The sequence below is a fragment of the Pagrus pagrus genome, assembly GCF_965226575.1.
Source record: "Pagrus pagrus genome assembly, chromosome: 3".
NCBI lineage: Eukaryota > Metazoa > Chordata > Actinopteri > Spariformes > Sparidae > Pagrus > Pagrus pagrus.
The window spans coordinates 18,668,997-18,688,450 of NC_140187.1; the positions used below are offsets into that span (position 1 = coordinate 18,668,997).

A 19,454-nucleotide genomic window follows, 5' to 3' on the forward strand; every position below is an offset into this window, starting at 1 on the left:
TGACCTTATTTTCCTCTGAGAACAGCTTGTTTATATTTCTGAGTCTGTATTGGTACCTTATTAATATTGTACATATTAAACATTTGAGTTTTTATTTATTCTCCAAACCCCTGCCCCTTTTAATAATGTTGCATCCATCAAAAATAATAAATAAATATCTAGCCTATTTGAATATATCATTTTGCATAGTGAGTACTCTTACTTGTGTTACTTCAAGTAGTAGGCCTATATTTAGGATATATTTTTTATTATTTTTATTTGTATTAAAAGGCATTAAAAATATACAAATATTTAAAAATATTTTTAAAAATATATCAAATAAAATATATTAAAAAATCTATAAAAAGTTGACAGTCGCTGTTGCTAGCTGTTTACCGGATATGTAGACTATTACAAATAAATAAACAAAAAAATAAGTCTAATCTCTCTTCACCTCAACTGTGGTGTCACATAAACCCATGGACATATCATAAACCCCACATTTTGCCACCTGGGGTAGTAATTCATGTGAAGCTGGGCAGTTTCCGACAGCGCTCTAAAGGAACGGTTGACTACATGTCCCATGAAGCACCGCGAGTGGGCGTTTACGTTCCGGCGGAGGTTGGCCCTGCTCCTGCTGTCGAGTTGGGAGGTGACGGCGCTGTCTCGCTGTTTGTCGGACAGAGGGGAACTTCACGGCGGCTACGGGTGTGGCTTCAAACGTGAGAAACCTCAACGCGGGGGAAAGAATGCTTAACGACATTAGGGATTAAAACAAAAGAAAAGGATTTATATCAGCAAAGATAAACATCCTCTGAAAAGTGGTCAGCGTGTGTCCGGTAGCCTTTCTGCCTGCAGGAGTCCGTGTGCCCGTTTTTTTTCAGCAGCTGGAATACTTTTTTTTTTGCTAAACTTCGTGGCCCCGTGTTCGTGTCTTTAACCTGTCCTGATGGTCCGTTATAGGAACTAAGTGACCGAATTAGCTAAAAGTCAACCGTCCCCGAAAAGTAACCAGCTTTCTTTCCAGTCGCTGGACAACTTCTTTACTCTCGTCAGAGACCACAGATGTCACACTGAAGGAGTCTTTGGGAATTTCGTACTTTCCAAATCCAAGTTCACGTCGTTTGTTTATTTTTTTTTTAAATGATTGTTGTTCCCTCTCGCGGATGAACAGACTCCGTCACGTTTGTCGCCACTCATCAAAAAGGGAAGTCGGCATACTCAACTTCAACCCTTGTTTTTTAAAATAAGGGTTTTTTTTTTGGCCGGACATACTTTGTTTTTTTTCCCAGGTGATATTTTCCCACTTAAGCAGCAGTCCTGAAGCGTGCACTAGGAACCATGGGTTGTACGGTTAGTCAGGAAGATAAAGCCGCGGCCGAGAGGTCTAAAATGATTGACAAAAACCTGAGAGAAGATGGAGAGAAGGCGGCCAGAGAAGTGAAACTGCTCCTGCTGGGTGAGTCCTCTGTCACAACACTGATACTGGGGGTTGCAAAAGTGCCACAGTGAATAGTGCCAGACGAGTTGTGAAACAGCATGAAACAACTTGACCATTTGTTCACTGATAGAACAGGAAAAAAGTCTCAGTAAGTTGAATTTTGAGCTATTAATAGTCACATTTTGTCCCTCAAAAATGTGGCCTTGGCTCCTCTCCCTTCACACGCTCTGTGAGAGTTCACCCACCTCCAGAAGGGACAAACGTGGCAGCAGATGAAGTTGGTGTGAGTGCAGTAGTTAGCCCTGTGTGCACTTGACTTGCTACATGTTAAAAAAAAAGTGGCATGTCCATGTGTACTTTGCCTCCATTCTTGGATCTGGTTTAATGCAAAAATGTGGGCTTTGATGGGAATGTTTGGGAAAGTTGAAACGGCACCCTGAAGGAGTACAGGTTTCCTCCCACTTGGACAGAATTGAGGGGTCAGACATGAAAGGTTTTGGCTGATAATGAGTGGGCTGCTGGTTGGACGCAGGGTGAACACCCCTGACTGTTCCCAGCTCTGGCTAGAGCTCTCTCTCTCTCTCTCTTTTTCACTCACACACACACACAGACACACACACAAACAACTGATTGAAAGTACTGCTTGGTAACTAAGAGAGAGACCGACTCTTTCCCAGGCTTTTTAAAAATGTCTATTTGGTTCTTTCAACTCTTTCTGGAGGGATATAGCTGCTTTCACTGCTCGGCATATTACTATAGTTTTTTAATGTTGATTCTACACCAGCTAGGGATGCACAGTATACACTACACAAACTTAGTTAGGGATATTGGGATATGAGTGCATATATGCACGTGCATGGTTATGCAATAAAGGTCAAATGAAATGTGTCGCATTGTTTTGGGGCCCAAAAATATTCACAAAACACAAAATAAAAACTGAGAAATGTCACAGAGTAAACAATCAAATGAAGAACTAAAATATCCAAATATCCCTGACTAATTTTGAGTAGTGTATACTGATATGATAAATTATCAGCCTGATATTTGGAAATCTATATTATAAGCTATTTATCTGTATCAGAGCCAATGATATGAAGCCAAATTGCTTTCACTGACTTGACAAGAGCAGTGTGTAAAAACTCAGGTGGCTGTTGCACCTTTAAAGTTGGTTTATGATCCACTAATAAGCACAGAGGCGAAGAAGAAGATTGGCTATTAAACCATCTTTGCTCACTGGCTCTTAACCTTTCTTACCCTCAGGTGTGCATAAACTACAGGTTAGGAACTCCTTTTAAAATACAAAATGTGAAATTGTTGCCGATTTGTATCGGCTGAAAAAGAAATCCATTTTATGTATCCCTTATACTGATGTCCTGCATCGTGGTTTTACTTCCCACGTGCTTATCCTTTTTAGATTTTCTGCTTCCCTCCTTTGTTTTGTATAAAAGAAGGGTCCTGTAAGCTTTAAAAACCTTAATTGCAGCTCAGAGACTTGGAAAGAAAGGAGGACCAGTTCTTATTGGCTGCTTAACTAATAATTTGTATGAATTCAGAGTCTTGTTTTAAATTCCTGTTCCACTGATATGTTTCGTCTCGTGCTCATTGATTTACACTCCAGAAGTTACTCCAGTTATTGCCTCAAGGGAGTAAATGCAATTTTCTAAACGATCAGTGAGTCATTTCGTCAGAATTGTATTGAAGACACCTTGCCGACTATATGCTCTTAAGTTCAAATTGATATTGATCCTGTGAGCCTTTTTTTTTCTGTGTGTTCTCTGAATTTAAATGATCAGTCTGATGAAATAGGAAGTGGTGGGAAATGAGTTAACACCAGAGCAGTACATTTTCAAGAATATACTCCGAGAGCTTCCTGTATTGAGCTTCACATCTACATGTGTTGAAACCTTCGTGTTCTGCACCCATCTCAAATTTCTCTCTATAGCTTATTAAAATAAATAACAATGTGGAAATAATGTGGATACAGTCCATGCATTTTGTAACAGTTTTAATCTCTTGAATGAGTTGTTATTAACTTTCCTGACAAAACACAGAAAATTCTGCTTGAATTGACAGGGCACACACACTCTTCTCTCCTGAGTCTTTGAAGAAACGGCCGGTTGTTAAGTCATGCCCCTGGTTAGAAGGCTAATTACATACCCTGCCCTGTACAGCAGGTTTCATATCAGTAATTACCATCCGGTGCTGTGTGTGGGGGTTGAGGGGAATTAAAGGAGAGGTCTGTATTCAAACCGAGGGTTTCGTGAATTTGTGCGTTCAAGACTCGCGTCGTGCAAGTTAGAGTTTTCCACCTCACATGTGCAGCTTGAAAAACATGTTGCAGCACGCGATGGGTATAAAACTGGAATGTCTTGTGGTAAATTTCTGGTGAAAAAAGTGATATTTACATTCCAGTTACCTGAAGGGTAAATGCATTGATAATACCTGCAAAATGTATTTGGGCACTTGAATTTTCTTCTTGTTATGTCTTGCTGGTCGAATTATGTGATGTTTTAATTGCGTAGTCCATTGAATAAAGGAGGCTTTGTTGCGGTTTGTAATTGTATCTGAAATCAGATTAAGTCTATTCAGTAGCAGTGTGTGGAAAAAGAGGTGTGACATCCAACCAGAGGTGCTACATCTTGTGCTTCAGCACTCACATCTGCTGCCATGGTATTTCCTGGAACAGCTGAGAAAATCTTCACTGCTCCGTACGTGGCCACACCAGTTACGAGTCTGTCCTGTCTGTCTAATAAGACCTCATAACGATAAATGGTAATCCGATGTCCCTCCTAAAGTGAGCTCAAGAGACTGTGAGTTAAGATGCTGAGGTGTAGGTTGAAGAACGCAGGCAGAGGCGGAAATGATGGATCTCTTTTTGAATCAACTCTGAATCACCGCCTTCCATCAGCACACCCAGGAAGTCTAACCTTTAAAAGCGTAATAAAAAAAGGTGGCACTCTACTTTTTGTACCTGGTGTACACAAACAAACACAGTAAGGACTGCCATGGTAGCTGCTTTTCTCTAATCATGCCGCAGCAAGAAGAATGCTGAATTAGATTTTGTCTTGTTAGTTGTTCCCCAGAGAAAGCCATTAGTTAATGTAGCACTGAGGACTTCACACCGTTGAGGCTTAAGCTTTCATTAACAGGAAGCATTCATTCATTCACAGGCTTTGCTGCTGATTCTGGTGTTTGATTGACATTTCATCTCCTCCCCGTTCACAACAAAAAATGTTTCTGCTCACTTCGGTTGATTTTTTCCTATTCTTTGGCTCACAAACCTGTTTTTTCTTTGAGCTCGGCACAAGAAAAGTTTCCTTTTGGCAGCATGTTCCGCCAGTTACTAGGATATATCTCTGCGTAATTCACTCTAAGCTCATACACTTAAATGCACACAAACACACACTTCAGTGTTAATTGTACATAAACACACGCACATTGCTCGGAGGCTGGACAAGCATGGCTGTTCTGTAAATACACTAGCATACAGAATGCATGCATTCTGCCTGTGGGCACAGTAGAAAGGGACATCTAGGCTGATTCTAACTCAAACATATAGACTAAAATATCTTCGATATGTGTGCGCATTAGAGAAGTGTGCGGCATGTGTGTACACATGCTTTCATCTTGACAGGGTAGAGGTGATAGATGAAGGAGAATAAAGACAGTTTCTATACTGCAGTGGAAAAAGGTTTGTCGTATTCTTCGAAGGGAAACAACTCTGTCTATTTAAAGTCTTAAAAACAACTCGTATGGCAGCACAGTTATTCATTTCCACTGAGGATAGTAGATGTGTTGTTCTTTTATGACATGATATACAATGCATGCACACATTATAGACACAGTTTATGACTTGGTTGTTGCTTCAGCTCAGATTCCACTACATAACTGCTGGTGGTCCGTGCAGTGAGGCTGCCACATGCAACAATGTAAGGCTGACATACTGTTTAGCCTGCAGCCGGTTTTATTCATGATTAAGAAATTGAATGGTTAACAGAAAATGAAGGCACCAGACACATGACATGGCTCACGCTACGCATGGGAAATGTGCTGTTAATGTTTTCAGGCTAAGAAATTATTATATCTGTGTGGAGAGGTGATGTATAAAGAAGCTTGTGTAATCCTAACACGGTCAACTCTCCTTTTTTTTTCTTTTCTTTTCCAAAACCTGGCTATTATTTCAAACCATTGTAAAAGGAAGACGAAAGAAACACATGACAAGAAACAGCATTTTCACTTCCTCCTTTATGTCTCTGCAGTGTGCGTGAGGATGCTCATGCTCATAAATCAGCAACTTACTAAAGCCTTGGTGAGGAAGTAGCAGCAAGACAATCTTCAGTTTTTTAAAGATTTTTTTAAGTGTCACCAGAAGCTAATGTTATTCTATTAACAAACTAAACCACGATAGCATGACCCACTTTATAAATTAAAGTCTGAGCATATGAGTAAGAATAATTCTGCAATAGCGTAAGTATAAACAGAATGAGTCTGTAAAGACAGACTAGTGAGTAGATGAGTTTCAATGTTGGGCTTCATGACAGCTAACGTCCCAACTGCCTTTTGAAAAATTTGTAAAAGCATTTAAAAAAGTGGCCTATTTACTGAAGCCTTTTGTGTTGTTGAACAAAATGTGAAAATCTCTCACGTTTGTTTGAACCTCAGATGTTAATTCAGCATCTAAACCAAAAACCCATTCAAAAAAACCCATTGACTTAGAGATGAGGGAACCGCAAGTGAGAAAATGCCAACTCATTCATGGGTTTTAGGACTCATTCCTGCAGGACTCTATTGGTTCCTGTTTGTCAAAGACAAGTAATATGGTGTTAAGGTGTCAAAACGGCTACTTGAGGTGTCTGGATCAGTAGGAACTGGAACAGGTCAAAGAAACAATGGTGGCATACCAATGGCCACCTTAAGGCAAGTTTGAAAGAGACAGAAGAGTAAAAGACAGAAAAGCCTTTATCCTGCTTTTCTGATTTAATTTAATATGACAGTTGTAAAACATTGTGAAATGAGAGCCTGCCCAGTCACGTCACAAATGGACTTCCCGGGAAGTGTTCATCTTGTCTTGCAGTCAGTGTGATGTCACCTGGGCCGAGGTTTGACCACAGTACCCATCAGATAAACTTCTGGTATGAAAATAATTGGAGGTTATCTTTTCAATAATGGCCTTTTAAAGGCTCAGACAGTAATTGAAGACCCAACACCTCGTTTTTGTGTCATGGTTTGAGACGGTCTTTTGACATTACAGAATATAGAAATCCATTTACTATACTGTCAATTTTCCATTAAATTATGAGATAATTAAAGTATATTATTGTTATTTATTTCTGTGTTGCACTGAAAGGCCACAGTCAAACACAGGGTGAGACGTTAGCTCACCTGATTTAATTGGGCTGTAACCACTGTCACACACCTTCGAAGGCAGTTTCCTCTTGTGAGTTCCAGGAGAACAAACAAGTTACCGTTGCTTCTCTTAAATGCTCTGATTAGGTAACTTTTTCAAAGCTTAGCAGCTGTAGACAGCATATTGATCAGAGAGTGAGGGCCTCTATTGAATTGTCCGAGTTGAGCTGTGAGGCCTGAGCTATAGCTTGAGCCTCTCTCTGATCTGATCCCGTCGTTATCTCTTTGCCAGTCGGTGGTTATGAGGTGTTTGACTGGCCTGCAAAGTTCTGAAAAGCTGCTCCCATCAGGCCCAACTTCTCCTTTCCCACTGCAGGTGAAAGAGGTTTTTATCAGAAACACACACAAGAAGTAAAACTAAAATATTGTTTGTTTTGATATGAAGTTTTAGCAGCACGTTGTAGCAGAAATGCAAGTCCAGCACAGTCACCTATTTACTGTAGATGGTCGTGTTTGATGACAACACAAGGTGACATGTTCTAACATTGGTCAGCCCATGTGGTCAGAGCTGCATAGACGCTGGTTACTCCCTCTTATTACAGTCAGTGTCTGAGTTTTAGTGGGTGTCAGGTGTAATTACAGTTGGCTGATTATACAGACCTGGTTTCTCTGGCAAAAGCGAGTCAGACTGACCTGTTAACAGCTCTTCTGCTCTGGCAGCAACACTCTCACTGCCCCTCAAGAAATCTCATGTGAACGTCAGCTACTCAGCAACTGCATTGTTTGACCGATATTTATAACAAACACTATCGGCTAAAAACGTGTCAATCCTATGAGATTTATCAAATGAGCAGCTGCCCCTAGGTTTTAGGGTGACTTGACCGTGTTTACTCAACAGTCTGCACCACAGTGCTGCCCAATTAGCCATATGACGCACTGGGATAGCAAATCTGTGAGTGTGTATGTGAAGGGGCTGAATATCCTGCAATTACAGGGAGAGCTCCGAAGATAAAGCGTGCTCCTGCAGACTGTGTGTCTCAGTGCAAGTCCACAGGGACGAGGCTGCACTATCCTCTCTGCTCGGGAAATAATGATAGCTTAGAAAAATCCTCCACCACTGCCTCAACCGTTACCTCTACACACAGCTCGTGTCTTAGCTTTATAGCCGTATTATTCCTGCTGTTTCGTTAGAAACACTACAGTCGCACAAAGGTGAATATTTTAGGGAGGTGTGTGAGAAGTACAGCTTCAGGCTTCATCTCTGATCTGATCACTGTAGCAGATCACAAGCGTAATTCTCCCCCTTTACCTCCGATAGTGTGTGTAGGAGGGGGAAGTAGATACTGCAGCATGTAGGCCTGCAGACAATTCTGCACGGATACAGGAACTGTTGCAAAATGCAAAGCTGTCTCGGTGAGAGAGAGGATTAAAGCTACAATGAGGGATGTACAACTTTGTTTTCTTGATGTTTTTATAAAGTGTCCGTTCACCCAAATTAAACAAAAACCTCACAGATGTAATTATGAGAGTATCCAGCCATGTAGATACATTTTTGGCTGGTGCTGCTGAGTTTTTCAGATATTCTCCACTGAGATTTCTAGTGCCAGCCTTGTGCAATGAAGGCGAATGGCATTTCCTTTGTGGTGCTAGAAGTGCTGAAACATTAGTCTATTGGTTTTGCCAGGTTTTTTTTTTAACTCTGGTTATTTTGCAAGAATTGCACACCTCACTTTTTAGTTAGAGCTATTTTCTACCAGATTCAAAAATGCTGTTGGCGAGGGTGGTACGGACATGAGATCCACTGTAACTGGGACATTGTTTGTGGATAGATGTGCTGCTGAGGCACATAAACTAAATGTATCTGCGTTTTTATTTTTTTATTTTTTATTGTATTGTATTTTTTGATGATCTGCTCATGCACATCACTGAGTAGTTTGCTCCATTTTGCCACATTTTGCCCCAGGGCCAGAAAAATCTTAGGTTCCAGTTTTGACCCAGACTTGATTGACATTATTCTGTAAAGCCCACGCAGCACTCCCTGTAATGCTGCATGTTTTGCCAGAGTCCTAAGAAAACACAATTCACCCCCCAAGTTCATGACCCCCCTCCCATAGCATCACCAGAAAAGTCAAAGTTCCCCTCTTTATGTTGCTTACATTTCCAAGTGCCTCTAGGGAGTGGGGACTCGGGAATGGGGGGGGGGGGGGCTTTCTTTGTTTAACCATGTCATTAAGCACACATACAGCAAACCATTATCCCCTCTCTCCCCTCCCACAATCCATTTCCTTCTTCTTTCCATTATAGGAAATGAGCTCACTTCACTTCCTCTCCATCCTCATCGGGTTATCCTGTCATTTTTCTGCACTAGAGGGTCAGCCGCTCCTGGGGGGCTTCCCCCGGGGCGGAGGCAGCCTGCACTCTCAGCTTTGTGCCAGTATATATGTTGAAAGTACACTTAAACAGCCAAATGTCAAAATGTTACCCAGGGAAATGGCTCCAATTTTCAATGGGGGCTGTGACTATTTCACCCTCTGCTGACCCTTACAATTGTGGAGGGAAAGTGGGCTGCACTGGAGGAGGAAAGAGAAGAAAGAATTTAATTTGTAACAATAACATTGTAAAAAATAAAACTCATGATGTAATAAGGATGGAAAGAAAGCAGCGGGTGGGCCACAGTTCATATTAACCAAGTGGACGATGGGGGATGGGGCAGGGCAGCTTCTCTTGACCACATATATCCCTGCTGCTGCTCATGTTCACAGTTCAGCCGAGGTTTGATCCTCTCAGTCACTTCATCTCTGCTTTAGTATGGCTTCCGTTCAAACGTGTTCTAGGTGTTAAAGAAAACAGGCAGACAGCTGCTAGCTGATGAGAGGGCAAGCTGCATCAGAGATTTAATCTTGCAAAATGTCAACAGGTGGTATGAACGTTGTATTTGTGTGTTTTGTGCCGAGTGACAGTGTACTGCTGTCAAAAAGCAGACAGCAGACGGCTGAGGAGAGGGGGATGTGTCACTCTCCCAGAGGTACAAGGTGTAACCACTTTTTATCTCTCCCCTCAGTTTACACTCCTTCACTTCTTTAAAGTTGTGCAGCCTTAGTTTTACCCTAGATGTCACTTGATCCGCCTGCTTTCAGCTGCTTCTTCTGGCTTTTGTTAGTTGTTCAGCTGTGTTGCAAGCTGTAGAGAAAGTGTATCAAGTGAGGTGCCTAACATAACTTGAGCAGCAGGGGCCCTTGTTAAGGTGATGGAGGGTGGGGATAGTTCAGATGTCACACTGGGTGAGGGTGTTTTTGTTTTTCTCCCCAGGGGCTCTGGGTGATAATGTTGTAACAGCTGCACTGTCAAGACTTTAATTGAAAGGTCAGTTTGTTGCAGCAGTATTGCCTGTCGTCAGCTCACCGGTATCTGACAAATAGACAAATGTAATCCATAATCTTCATCGGTGTGTCTGATGTAGACTTTTTCTGTTCAAAAATGATTGCTCTGAGTGGTGATCTATCTTCTCCAATCATATTCTCTTCTCTCTCACGAGGCTGCTCAACACTTGCTCTTCAAGTTGACTTTTGAGACTTTGGGAGTAGGCACAGTGGCTGATCCTGTCCTCGTCTCTCATTAGACTCATGATTAATATAATTGCAAAGTGTATAAGTTAAGAAAGACCTCAAATTTGATAGCTTGTGTTGAAGCTTAGAATATTTGCTGGTAATTCCCCCTGAGGATTTGAAGCCTCCCAAAAACAGATAATCAGGACAGCTAATTATTTCTATATAAATGTCAATGAACCTGACCTAAATGAGGTTAACATTTAGCAGGTCACTGAGATGAAACCATACTGCTGCTGTGCCTGTGTAGTTGGCGTATATGAAAAAAGCACCGAGAGCTTATTCTAACAATGTGTCAGCTTCACAATATTTGTCAAATGTTCACTAGATCACTACAGCCACATTATAGCCTTTATTAAGGAATGCATTGGTCAGAAGCAGTGTACTGTTACACCCGAACAAGCAGTTATATTACATTCGTGCCCTTTTCAGAGCACCTGAACAGGAAGTTGTTAGTGCTGTGGAGCCTGGCAGGCTCTCTGAATGTGTTTTTCTTATTACCCCAGTTACACTTAACAGCTGAATGACTTCAGCAAAATTAATACCTGCTAAAGACTGTAGTTGGTGCTGTGAAATCGATTCATGGCAAGAAATTAAAGGGGGGTTTGAAGGAAATGTAGGATTTCTTCTCAGCAAATTTCTTAGTAGAAAAAACCCCACCGTGTTCATGTTCCAAAACCAATCAGCGCTTCCTTCTGTTATACAAATTATGATCCTCAGTGGGTACAAGTGATTTCACAGTTATTAAGTAAAAATGGCAGAAGAATAAATTGAGACCATCAGTTTTAGTTCATTTTCATCATTATCATTACATCAGTTAATAAGGTTTGGTGTGCTTTGCACACACTAAAATAAGTGATTCTTCACTCAGAACAGTTATTTTTCTTTTACTGGCATGTCAAGATCACTCTGTTACTCACCTCTCTCCAATTTACCATAGGGTTAGGGTTAGGGTTGATCATGATTTTTAACTGTGTTGCACATGACATTGATGTAATTTCCTGTCTAAGCCCTTCATCCCCCTCCTCATCTGTCACTTCCTTTCCCAGTTGGCTGCATGTAAAGTAGAAGTAGATGTGAACCTTTTGTTCGACTGGTAGAGGAAACCAGCACACCCATCCTGTGTCAGTTGTCTGGTTCTGATCGTCACACTGTAGGCACCACTGTCTGCCAGTCTGTGTTAACACACAACAATAAAGCCCTCAAACAAATCAGATTTAAAGCTTTTTCTGCCTGAAACACCCTGTACTTATAAAACAGGAAAGCAGCCGCCCTCCTTCATTTTTTCCACTCAGTTTTTTCTCCAATACTGACAGCAGTATTAACAATGCTCGTGTCAGTGTGTGAAGTTCACAATGCAAGTGGCAGACTTCACAGTGAGGAGAAAAGCAGGAAAGCGACATATGCTTCTCACACGTGTTAATTGGCCAAAAGCATGGTGTGTCTGCGCACAGTGCCTGGAGTTTAAAGAAGTTTTAGCTGTGATACTTTTGGAGTGTTATAACTCATCTTTTACACATAATACTCGGTCACCGTTGTTATTTGTCTGAACACAACCCTCCAGCTAAGAGAGATTTTTGGAAAGAATGTGGCAGAACCGTAAAATATGTTTGTACTTTGGTGTTTTGTTTTCCACCCCATAAAAAAGCAACTCTTAAAGCAGCAGGGCACAATGGAGAAATGTGTGTGTGAGACCCCTTACCAAGCCCTCTAACTTAAAAAACAAAATCCCCTGGCAACGCAGGCAGGGCTGTGCCACTTGTAATTTGTGTGTGTGTGCATGTGTGTCATGGAGGGCTTTCGTGTGGTGTATAATTTGGCATGTGGGAGCCAGGCTGACATTCCCTCAACTTCAACACACAAACTTGTATTCAACTTCATATCAGTTCAAAAAACGTTCCTATGAGGGAATTCTGATTAGTAGGGAGAGAGTTTAAAATAAAAGCACATATTAAAATATACAGTAAAGGCAAGGAAACAGCAATATAAACATTTGCTACTAAATAACACAGCCGTATATTATCCTCCCTGTCACTGACACATTAATGTCTCGGTGGTGAAAAGGTGATTTATTAGTTTTGCATGTCAAAGCATGCTGCTGCACCGCCTCCCTACAAAGACTTTGCATGTTAAGGCAATATACAAATAAAACAGTTGCTGGATTATCTATTTAAAGCAGTAGGTTTAAATTGTTGTTTTAAGAAAATGATGAAAAAGTAAACCAAGCCATGGACATTCTGATGGGATGTACAATGCTACAATAACATAACAAGCAGAAGCACTTATGAACACATGTTTGAGCTGGAGCCCAGAATCAAGAAATTTACTTGTTCTTCAATAGGCTGCAACTATGTTCTCAATACTGTTGCTATTATCAACACAATCCTATTTTGAGAAAATGGGCCGTGAACTGAAAACGCTTTGTGTGAAGTCATGAAGGAAGTTTGGTGTCACAAAAATATTAGCCTTTTCTTTGCAGTGATCGCGCAATACATAATATGTTGACACCCAATGCAAGTGTGGTTGTCAGAGGCAACAGGTGTCGATATTTGGGAGGTTACTACAGCTTAATTGGGCTGATGTGGCTGCATGCACGCAGCACTTTAACATACAGACATGTAGGACTTAGTATATAAGAAGAACACCAGCCCACCAATTTGGCAGTATTTTGGGTTTAAAGTGGGAGAAAATGGTGAGTGAAGTGGTTATTATGAGGCTATATGTTGTCTATGCTGTAAGCAGGTGTTCACTAAACAGGGCAACACCTCAAGTCAGAGTACATCACCCAGCGCAGTTTGCTGCGGGTCTTGCCAAGCAAATGAGCAAATATAATATTGTCTATCGCGATATTTGCATGGGACAATTTTGTGATATCGCCCGACACTACTTCACACAGATATGTGAGGATGAATTAAGGCTGCAACAGTCCCACCTTGATCAGGCTGTGTAAGGAGGGCTGTTCTCCACCACAACACAAACTATCACATACACGCAACACCTGGCTCTTGATGGCTAATTTTGGTGGAAGCGAGTTAAATGGAGAGAGGCTGTAAGTTTTTATCACCTGAATTTTCCTGTTTTAGGGGAATGGGGGAGAAAACGCTGACTCAGTGCTTGCCTTTCAGTGGCTCTCGCATTGACTGAGATTATGTCCTCCAGGATGGCTTTAATCAGACCTGCTGGCAACCTGGGAGCTGCATTCACTTTGCTACTGTGTGTGTATGTGTGTGTGTAATGAGTCTTATAAGGCCAGAGCTCATCTTACAGCTTTTTTATGGTCACAAAAGCACATGCACAGGCCTAGGTATGCGCATTTGCAGATGCTTATAGGGGAAGGCAAGTATTTTATTGTGCCTTTAGTGAGAATAACTTCATCCTAAGGCCATGTACTACCCTGGTTGACTATGCTTCTTGTTCAGTCTTCATTGCAAACTAATGTTCTAACATTAGCAATGACTCGTAGGTAAAGACCTCATAACCATGGGAAATTCCCAGGGTAATTTAGTTTATTGGTTCCTTTCAAACAGGGTCAGTTTCCATGAAATGATGTCACCAATGATATGAAACACTGTGGTAACATGCCAACCAAAGCAAGATTCTTCTCCCTCATTTCTTATATAAAAACATGCAGCAAGTCACTTGGACTATTTTCAAAGCTTAAGAATTTGAATATAAAAAATGTATTATATGCTTTGGGCTGTCAATCCCTTTAAAAATGACTGAAAAAAAATGAAAACTGTACCTCAGTCCTCACATTATATCATTCCCTCTAAATTCCTTTTAATGTCAACTGGATGTGATAGTAGTTTAGTGCTTTCCACTCAGATAACTCAAATTGCAGCAACTGTGCCAATGGCTCGAGGAATTATGCGCCCTCCATTCCTTGCGCAGTTGTTGAATGTTAGTGAGCCGGAGGTTAGGAAAACTAATAAGTAGAGCATATGATGGTCTCTTCCACATTATTAAGAATTCCTTCCCGCCGACAGGGGAGTTCATTGTGGTTCAAATGATACTTGTGTTGGTGTAATCACAGTAATTAGGCTCTGACAAGAGGAAAATAACAACAGCAGCCAAGGAGATATCAGCGAGTGTGTGCCCACCAATGGTGAAAGCCTGATAAGGAGAATTATTAACAGAAGAAGTGTTTGATGAAGCAACACTTCCACTAGCGCCCTACTTCTCCCAGGTGCAAACATAAACAATCAAAGCGGCTGACTAATCAGGAATATTTGAGATAACTGAAGGTAGGTACGGCCTGAGACGCATTCATAAAAAATAACTAGGAACGCAACCCAACAATCTTCTTTTATGACCCTTTATGACCCTGTTTTTATTTTTTTTACCTTTGAACCTTTGGGGCAGGACCTGTAGGCTGTAGCTAAAGTAGTAACTAGATAATGATATGGGACAGTGGCAGCATACTGAGAAAGAGAAAGTAGAAAGTTTTCACTGAAGTAGACGCTTAAGTTTCTGGTGTCTGGATCCCTGTAGGTCTCTCTCTCTCTAGAGCTGGAAATGAGCAAAGTCCGTTACCTTAAGTGTTGTAAATAAGGCAATATTGAGGGACTGGTACTTTGACTTCACTTCCATGAAATGTCTGAGGGAGCTTTTTGTATTTTTGAAGATTTTACCTGTAAAAAACATAAAATAACCTCACAAAATAGTCATTGCTAGAGTTAAAACAGCCCAACAGTAAATTAGTTAGCATGGCTTGGCTCCTCCTGGTATGACAACTGCCGATTATTTTCAAATGGCAAAGAGAAGCAAATTTTTGCTTGAAAAATCACTTGTACGATTGATCGATTCTCAAAATAGTTTGCAACTAAATTTATTTTGATTAGTGAATCGTCTAATTGTTCCAGTTCTATTGACCTACAGGCTACGACCTAATTTCCTGTAATCAACAATAACTAGCACTTTGAGTACTTGGAATGTTTTTGTTTTAATTTTACTACAAGGACTTTGTGTTGCTGTCGTGTGTACCCAAGTTACATGTTGTATAGTTTTTTCCATGGCAGCTCTACAAACTTTGATACAGATAACAGACTTCGATGTTATCACATTCAGTTGAGTTAAAATGAAAGTACAGGCAACACTTCAAGAAACAAACTTAACAGTGTATACAGAAGGTTTCTGCCTAGTTACATTTAGCTATGTAGTTTCCCTGTATGTGTCTCTGCAGCTTCTCTTATTGATGTTTCCGTGTGCCAAGACTAAAAGTGGAACTTCGTTACACCTTACCACTTGGAGTGATGAGTATTCTGCAGACACCTTCGTCTCACATTAACAAGCGTGGCAGTTAGAAGCAAGCAACTCTTTCCTATTTAAGGTGACCCTGATGTCAGGCCACCGCTGATGCCCTGTAGGAATAATGGAACTGTAATTACCTTTTTAGCTCAGTGTAGAGATTTTCCTCATACACTTAAATGAGGCTTAATGATTGGCTTAGTTTTGTTTGCTCAAAGCTGGAGATTTAGCCCTGTATTAGACTGTATTAGATTTTTATTGCTCTGGCATGAGCCCTTGGCTAATAAAAGCACATTTCTGTGTTTCTCTTCAGTGCTCGCTCACTCGTGCCATGTTTGTGTTGCTACTACTGTGAGGTAATACCGTAGCTTTTTTACTTGGTATCCTTGTATGAGCTTGTGAGACTGATACCAATTGAGGAGGATAAGTTGAAGGGTTTTTTGTCCATAGATGAGTCAGTTGAGTTGTAGGTTGTCTAAGGTAAGTAGTGACAGGCTTGAACAAAAAGGACAGGGGGAAAGAGAAAAATTTACAGCAGGGACAGAAAGAGGTGAGGGAGGGAAGGAGGGCAGGGGGACTGAGAGAAAGTAGTGAAGAAAAGGGGGGTGGTGTAGCTGAAAGCAAAAGGCTGGAGTTGGAGCAGAGCAGGGTGCAGCTGAGCCTCTGGCAGGGACACAGCACTGAGGGCTTTATTGTGATTTGTAATTATGTGGTTTTCTGTGGGGCCTCAGTTTGGTGCGCTCCCACACTGAGGCTCTTTTTAGCCAGGGAATACTGAGTAGGAGAACAGAGGGAGGGTGGGGCCGGGGTCACTGTTAACTATTTCTGTTAAACCAAGAGTGAGCAGACATGACTGGAGCACCAGTGGAGTATTGAGCTGAAGCTGTGACTCAGAAACAGTCTATATTTGTTTTGGTTTACATTTAAATACACTCTTAAGTTGTCGGAAACAGGAAAACTTTCCTTTTTCTCTTCATTACCTTTGAGGGATCAATATGTGTGTGTTTATCAGGAGTATTTTTTTGTATACTCGAGGAAAAGTAGCCACAAGTCAAGAAAAGCGCAAACTTGCTTGACCAGACGAGCTGAATGATTGGCATGTAGCCTACATCAAGGCTATTCAATTACTAACTCAATTGGGCCAGATTTTAAAACCAGGAAATGTAGAAGGTCAAGATCTTTTCAGGGGCCTATTTAAAACACTTTTTCTTAGCTTTTGGTAATGACACATGTTAAACAAAAACAAATCAATGTAGTATATAGCAGGGTGTATAGTTCTCTCACTTTTTAACAACAAAAATATTGTTGGCCACATACCTGACATATCTCAATTCGGAGCCTCTGACCTCTTTAATTATCGCACAGTGGTACGGCATTTGGAGATGGTGGAAAAATTAAGAAGCATTTCTTAGCCCTGGCAGGGTTAAACCAAAGGTTTTTATTGTCAATTTTAGGTTTCAGGGTTGACAGATAACTGCCATATTTTTAGTAGAGCACTGGAAAGCTACGAAGCACGGTCGGAACTGTCACATGAGAAAACGTTGATTTGTGAAAGATACTGGATCCGTTCAATCCGTTGGAATTGAGATGGCTCACTCCGTAGCTACTTTCATCATCAGCTCCGGAAAAAATGTTTTTGATAAACTTTGATGTTGTTGTTGTTCTGGATGCAGTCTGATGAGGTATATGACATTGTTATATCACGATTGACAAAATTTCAAAATAGCTGGAAATGTGTTTTGAATTTCGATCATTGAAATCAAAAGCGGAGTTGTCGATCCCACCCACCAAAATCTTTAGAAATCAGGGTGTATAATCAGAGTATATGGTGACTTATATGAACATCACATCTATAAGCATATGTGTATGAGACACACATCGACATATACACATATGTACTATATATATACGGTACATATTTTGTCATATATCAGATTTATGAATGTTGGGCAACTCTGAGGTTGCTTCTGTGTCGGATGTGGCCTGTGGGCTGCCAGTAGTTAACAGCTGGCTGATACTGTGTCATTTATTTTAACAGCCTGCTGATGAATTAAAGTTGGAGCAAATAATAACCTTGATCATGAGTAATTTTTCTCCAAGTTCTATGCCTGCATCTTGCTTTGTTGCGATTTGGTTGTGGATTACTACCATATCAAAAATAGTTCCCAAACTTTGTCCTATTCCTTTGTATGCTTCAACCTCAGATCTGTCTCCACTGTGACATTGTACAATATAGGCAGTATTGTAAGTCCCTGTAAATGATGCTGGGCAGAACCTTATGCCGATATCTTCATTGATATGTAATTTTTTAGTTTTTGTCAGACAATGACAAGCTGGTGCAGTTTGAAGAGCTGTCAGCCAGTTGTGAGTTTTGGTGGTCTGCTCTGCAGTGGCTCAGCTTTCCCCAGTCGTGTGCTGATTGAGACCTGAATCTTTATTCCGGGCAGCCTCTAGAAACTGACAGAGGATCCCTTTCATGAATGTGGAGGAAAGAGCAAATGGGCTGCAGGCAGTGGAACAAACTTTAAAAAAACACAACACAGAGATGAAAACGAGAAGGGAAGTCACACATTTAGGTGTCTTCCAACTGAACGCGAATAGAATGGAGGGAATGATGGGCAGGACGGAGAAGGAGGGAGCTGGTGGGGGAGCAGAGGTGATAACAAAGTGTTGGGAGTGTTGAATTGCCGTCTGCATGTTTTGCTTGTCAGTCAGAGCTGTGCCACTTAAGCTGAAGGGAGCCAACAGCTGTACTGAGATGAGTTAAAAACAAGGCAACAGGAGCACGGCTTCATTGGAGGCCTCTCTGTCTCCCCTGTGAAATGTCCGCATGCCCACTTTAATTGTAGTGCTAGACGTCTATTAACACAGGCTACATATCTGAAATAACATGAAATGTTTTTTGTGATTTTATTTGTATTGATGTGAGTTTGGTTGAATGCTACATATTCTCAACAATAAATCTTAGCTTTAACTTCAACATGCTGTGTATAGATAGTGACTCAGAGCCTTTCTGTGTATCTGCTTATCGATCAGTCTGCCTTTAAAAGCAGGCTGAGCCAAAAGCAGAAGTCCGTGCATTGACTCAAACCTGCCCGCAAAGGCTGCCAGTTGCAGCAGGTTGATTTCCTGTTTTTCTGCCCTTTTTTTTTTTTTGCATCTGTGAAACACAGCACACATTTAGACCTGAGACTCTGTGTACCTCCACTTGCCCAGAAATGTCAGATCAGATTTGAGAGATAACTGTAAGTTACATTCAGCTCTCAAAGTTTCAATCACTAATTCTGTTTTTCCAAATGCATACAATGTCACACAATCTGTTAAAGTGGATCCCCCCCCCCCCCCCTTTTTTTTTAGGAGTTTCAATGGTGGACTGAGACATGTGGTGAAAAATGGCCTGCCCTTTCTACTCAAGTTTGATTAAAGACTGTGGGGACATGAGGCATCGATACAATGGAGGATTCTGGGCTTACAGGAGCGTAGGGGGAGGGCCTTCCTGCTTTCTCTAGGGGACCTTAAATACAGCTTTTCCCGTCTTTACAAGAGAACTGTTTTGTTAACATTGTCACCTCTCAATTGCACCCCAGCTCAGTTCAGGCACATGTGTAATCCTGATGTTTTCCGAGCTCTGCGGCTCAGCGTTTTTGTTGGCTCAGTGTCGTGCTGTGGCTCACGAGCAAAGACAAAGTAGTTTTCATCTGCAGTCTGTGAAGTGCAAGGTAGACCAGTGCTTGTTATGAGCTGAAAAGCCTGCAGTTTCGATGTTTTTCTTTTAAATTTAGAGTTTGAAAGTTCATTATACACTCTGTTAGATGAAATAATCCAGTGTAGTGTGA

General features: G+C 41.1%; 1 protein-coding gene across 1 annotated transcript in view; it reads left to right on the top strand.

The window, feature by feature from the left end:
• Nucleotides 1-621: 621 nt before the first annotated feature.
• Nucleotides 622-19,454, top strand: part of LOC311253886 (guanine nucleotide-binding protein G(i) subunit alpha-2) — a 60,346-nt gene continuing 41,513 nt past the window's right edge. The window contains exon 1 of the mRNA XM_084347756.1: nt 622-1,438. Coding sequence (XP_084203882.1) covers nt 1,321-1,438 — 118 coding nt within the window. The 5' untranslated portion in view covers nt 622-1,320. The remainder of the gene's footprint in view (nt 1,439-19,454) is intronic.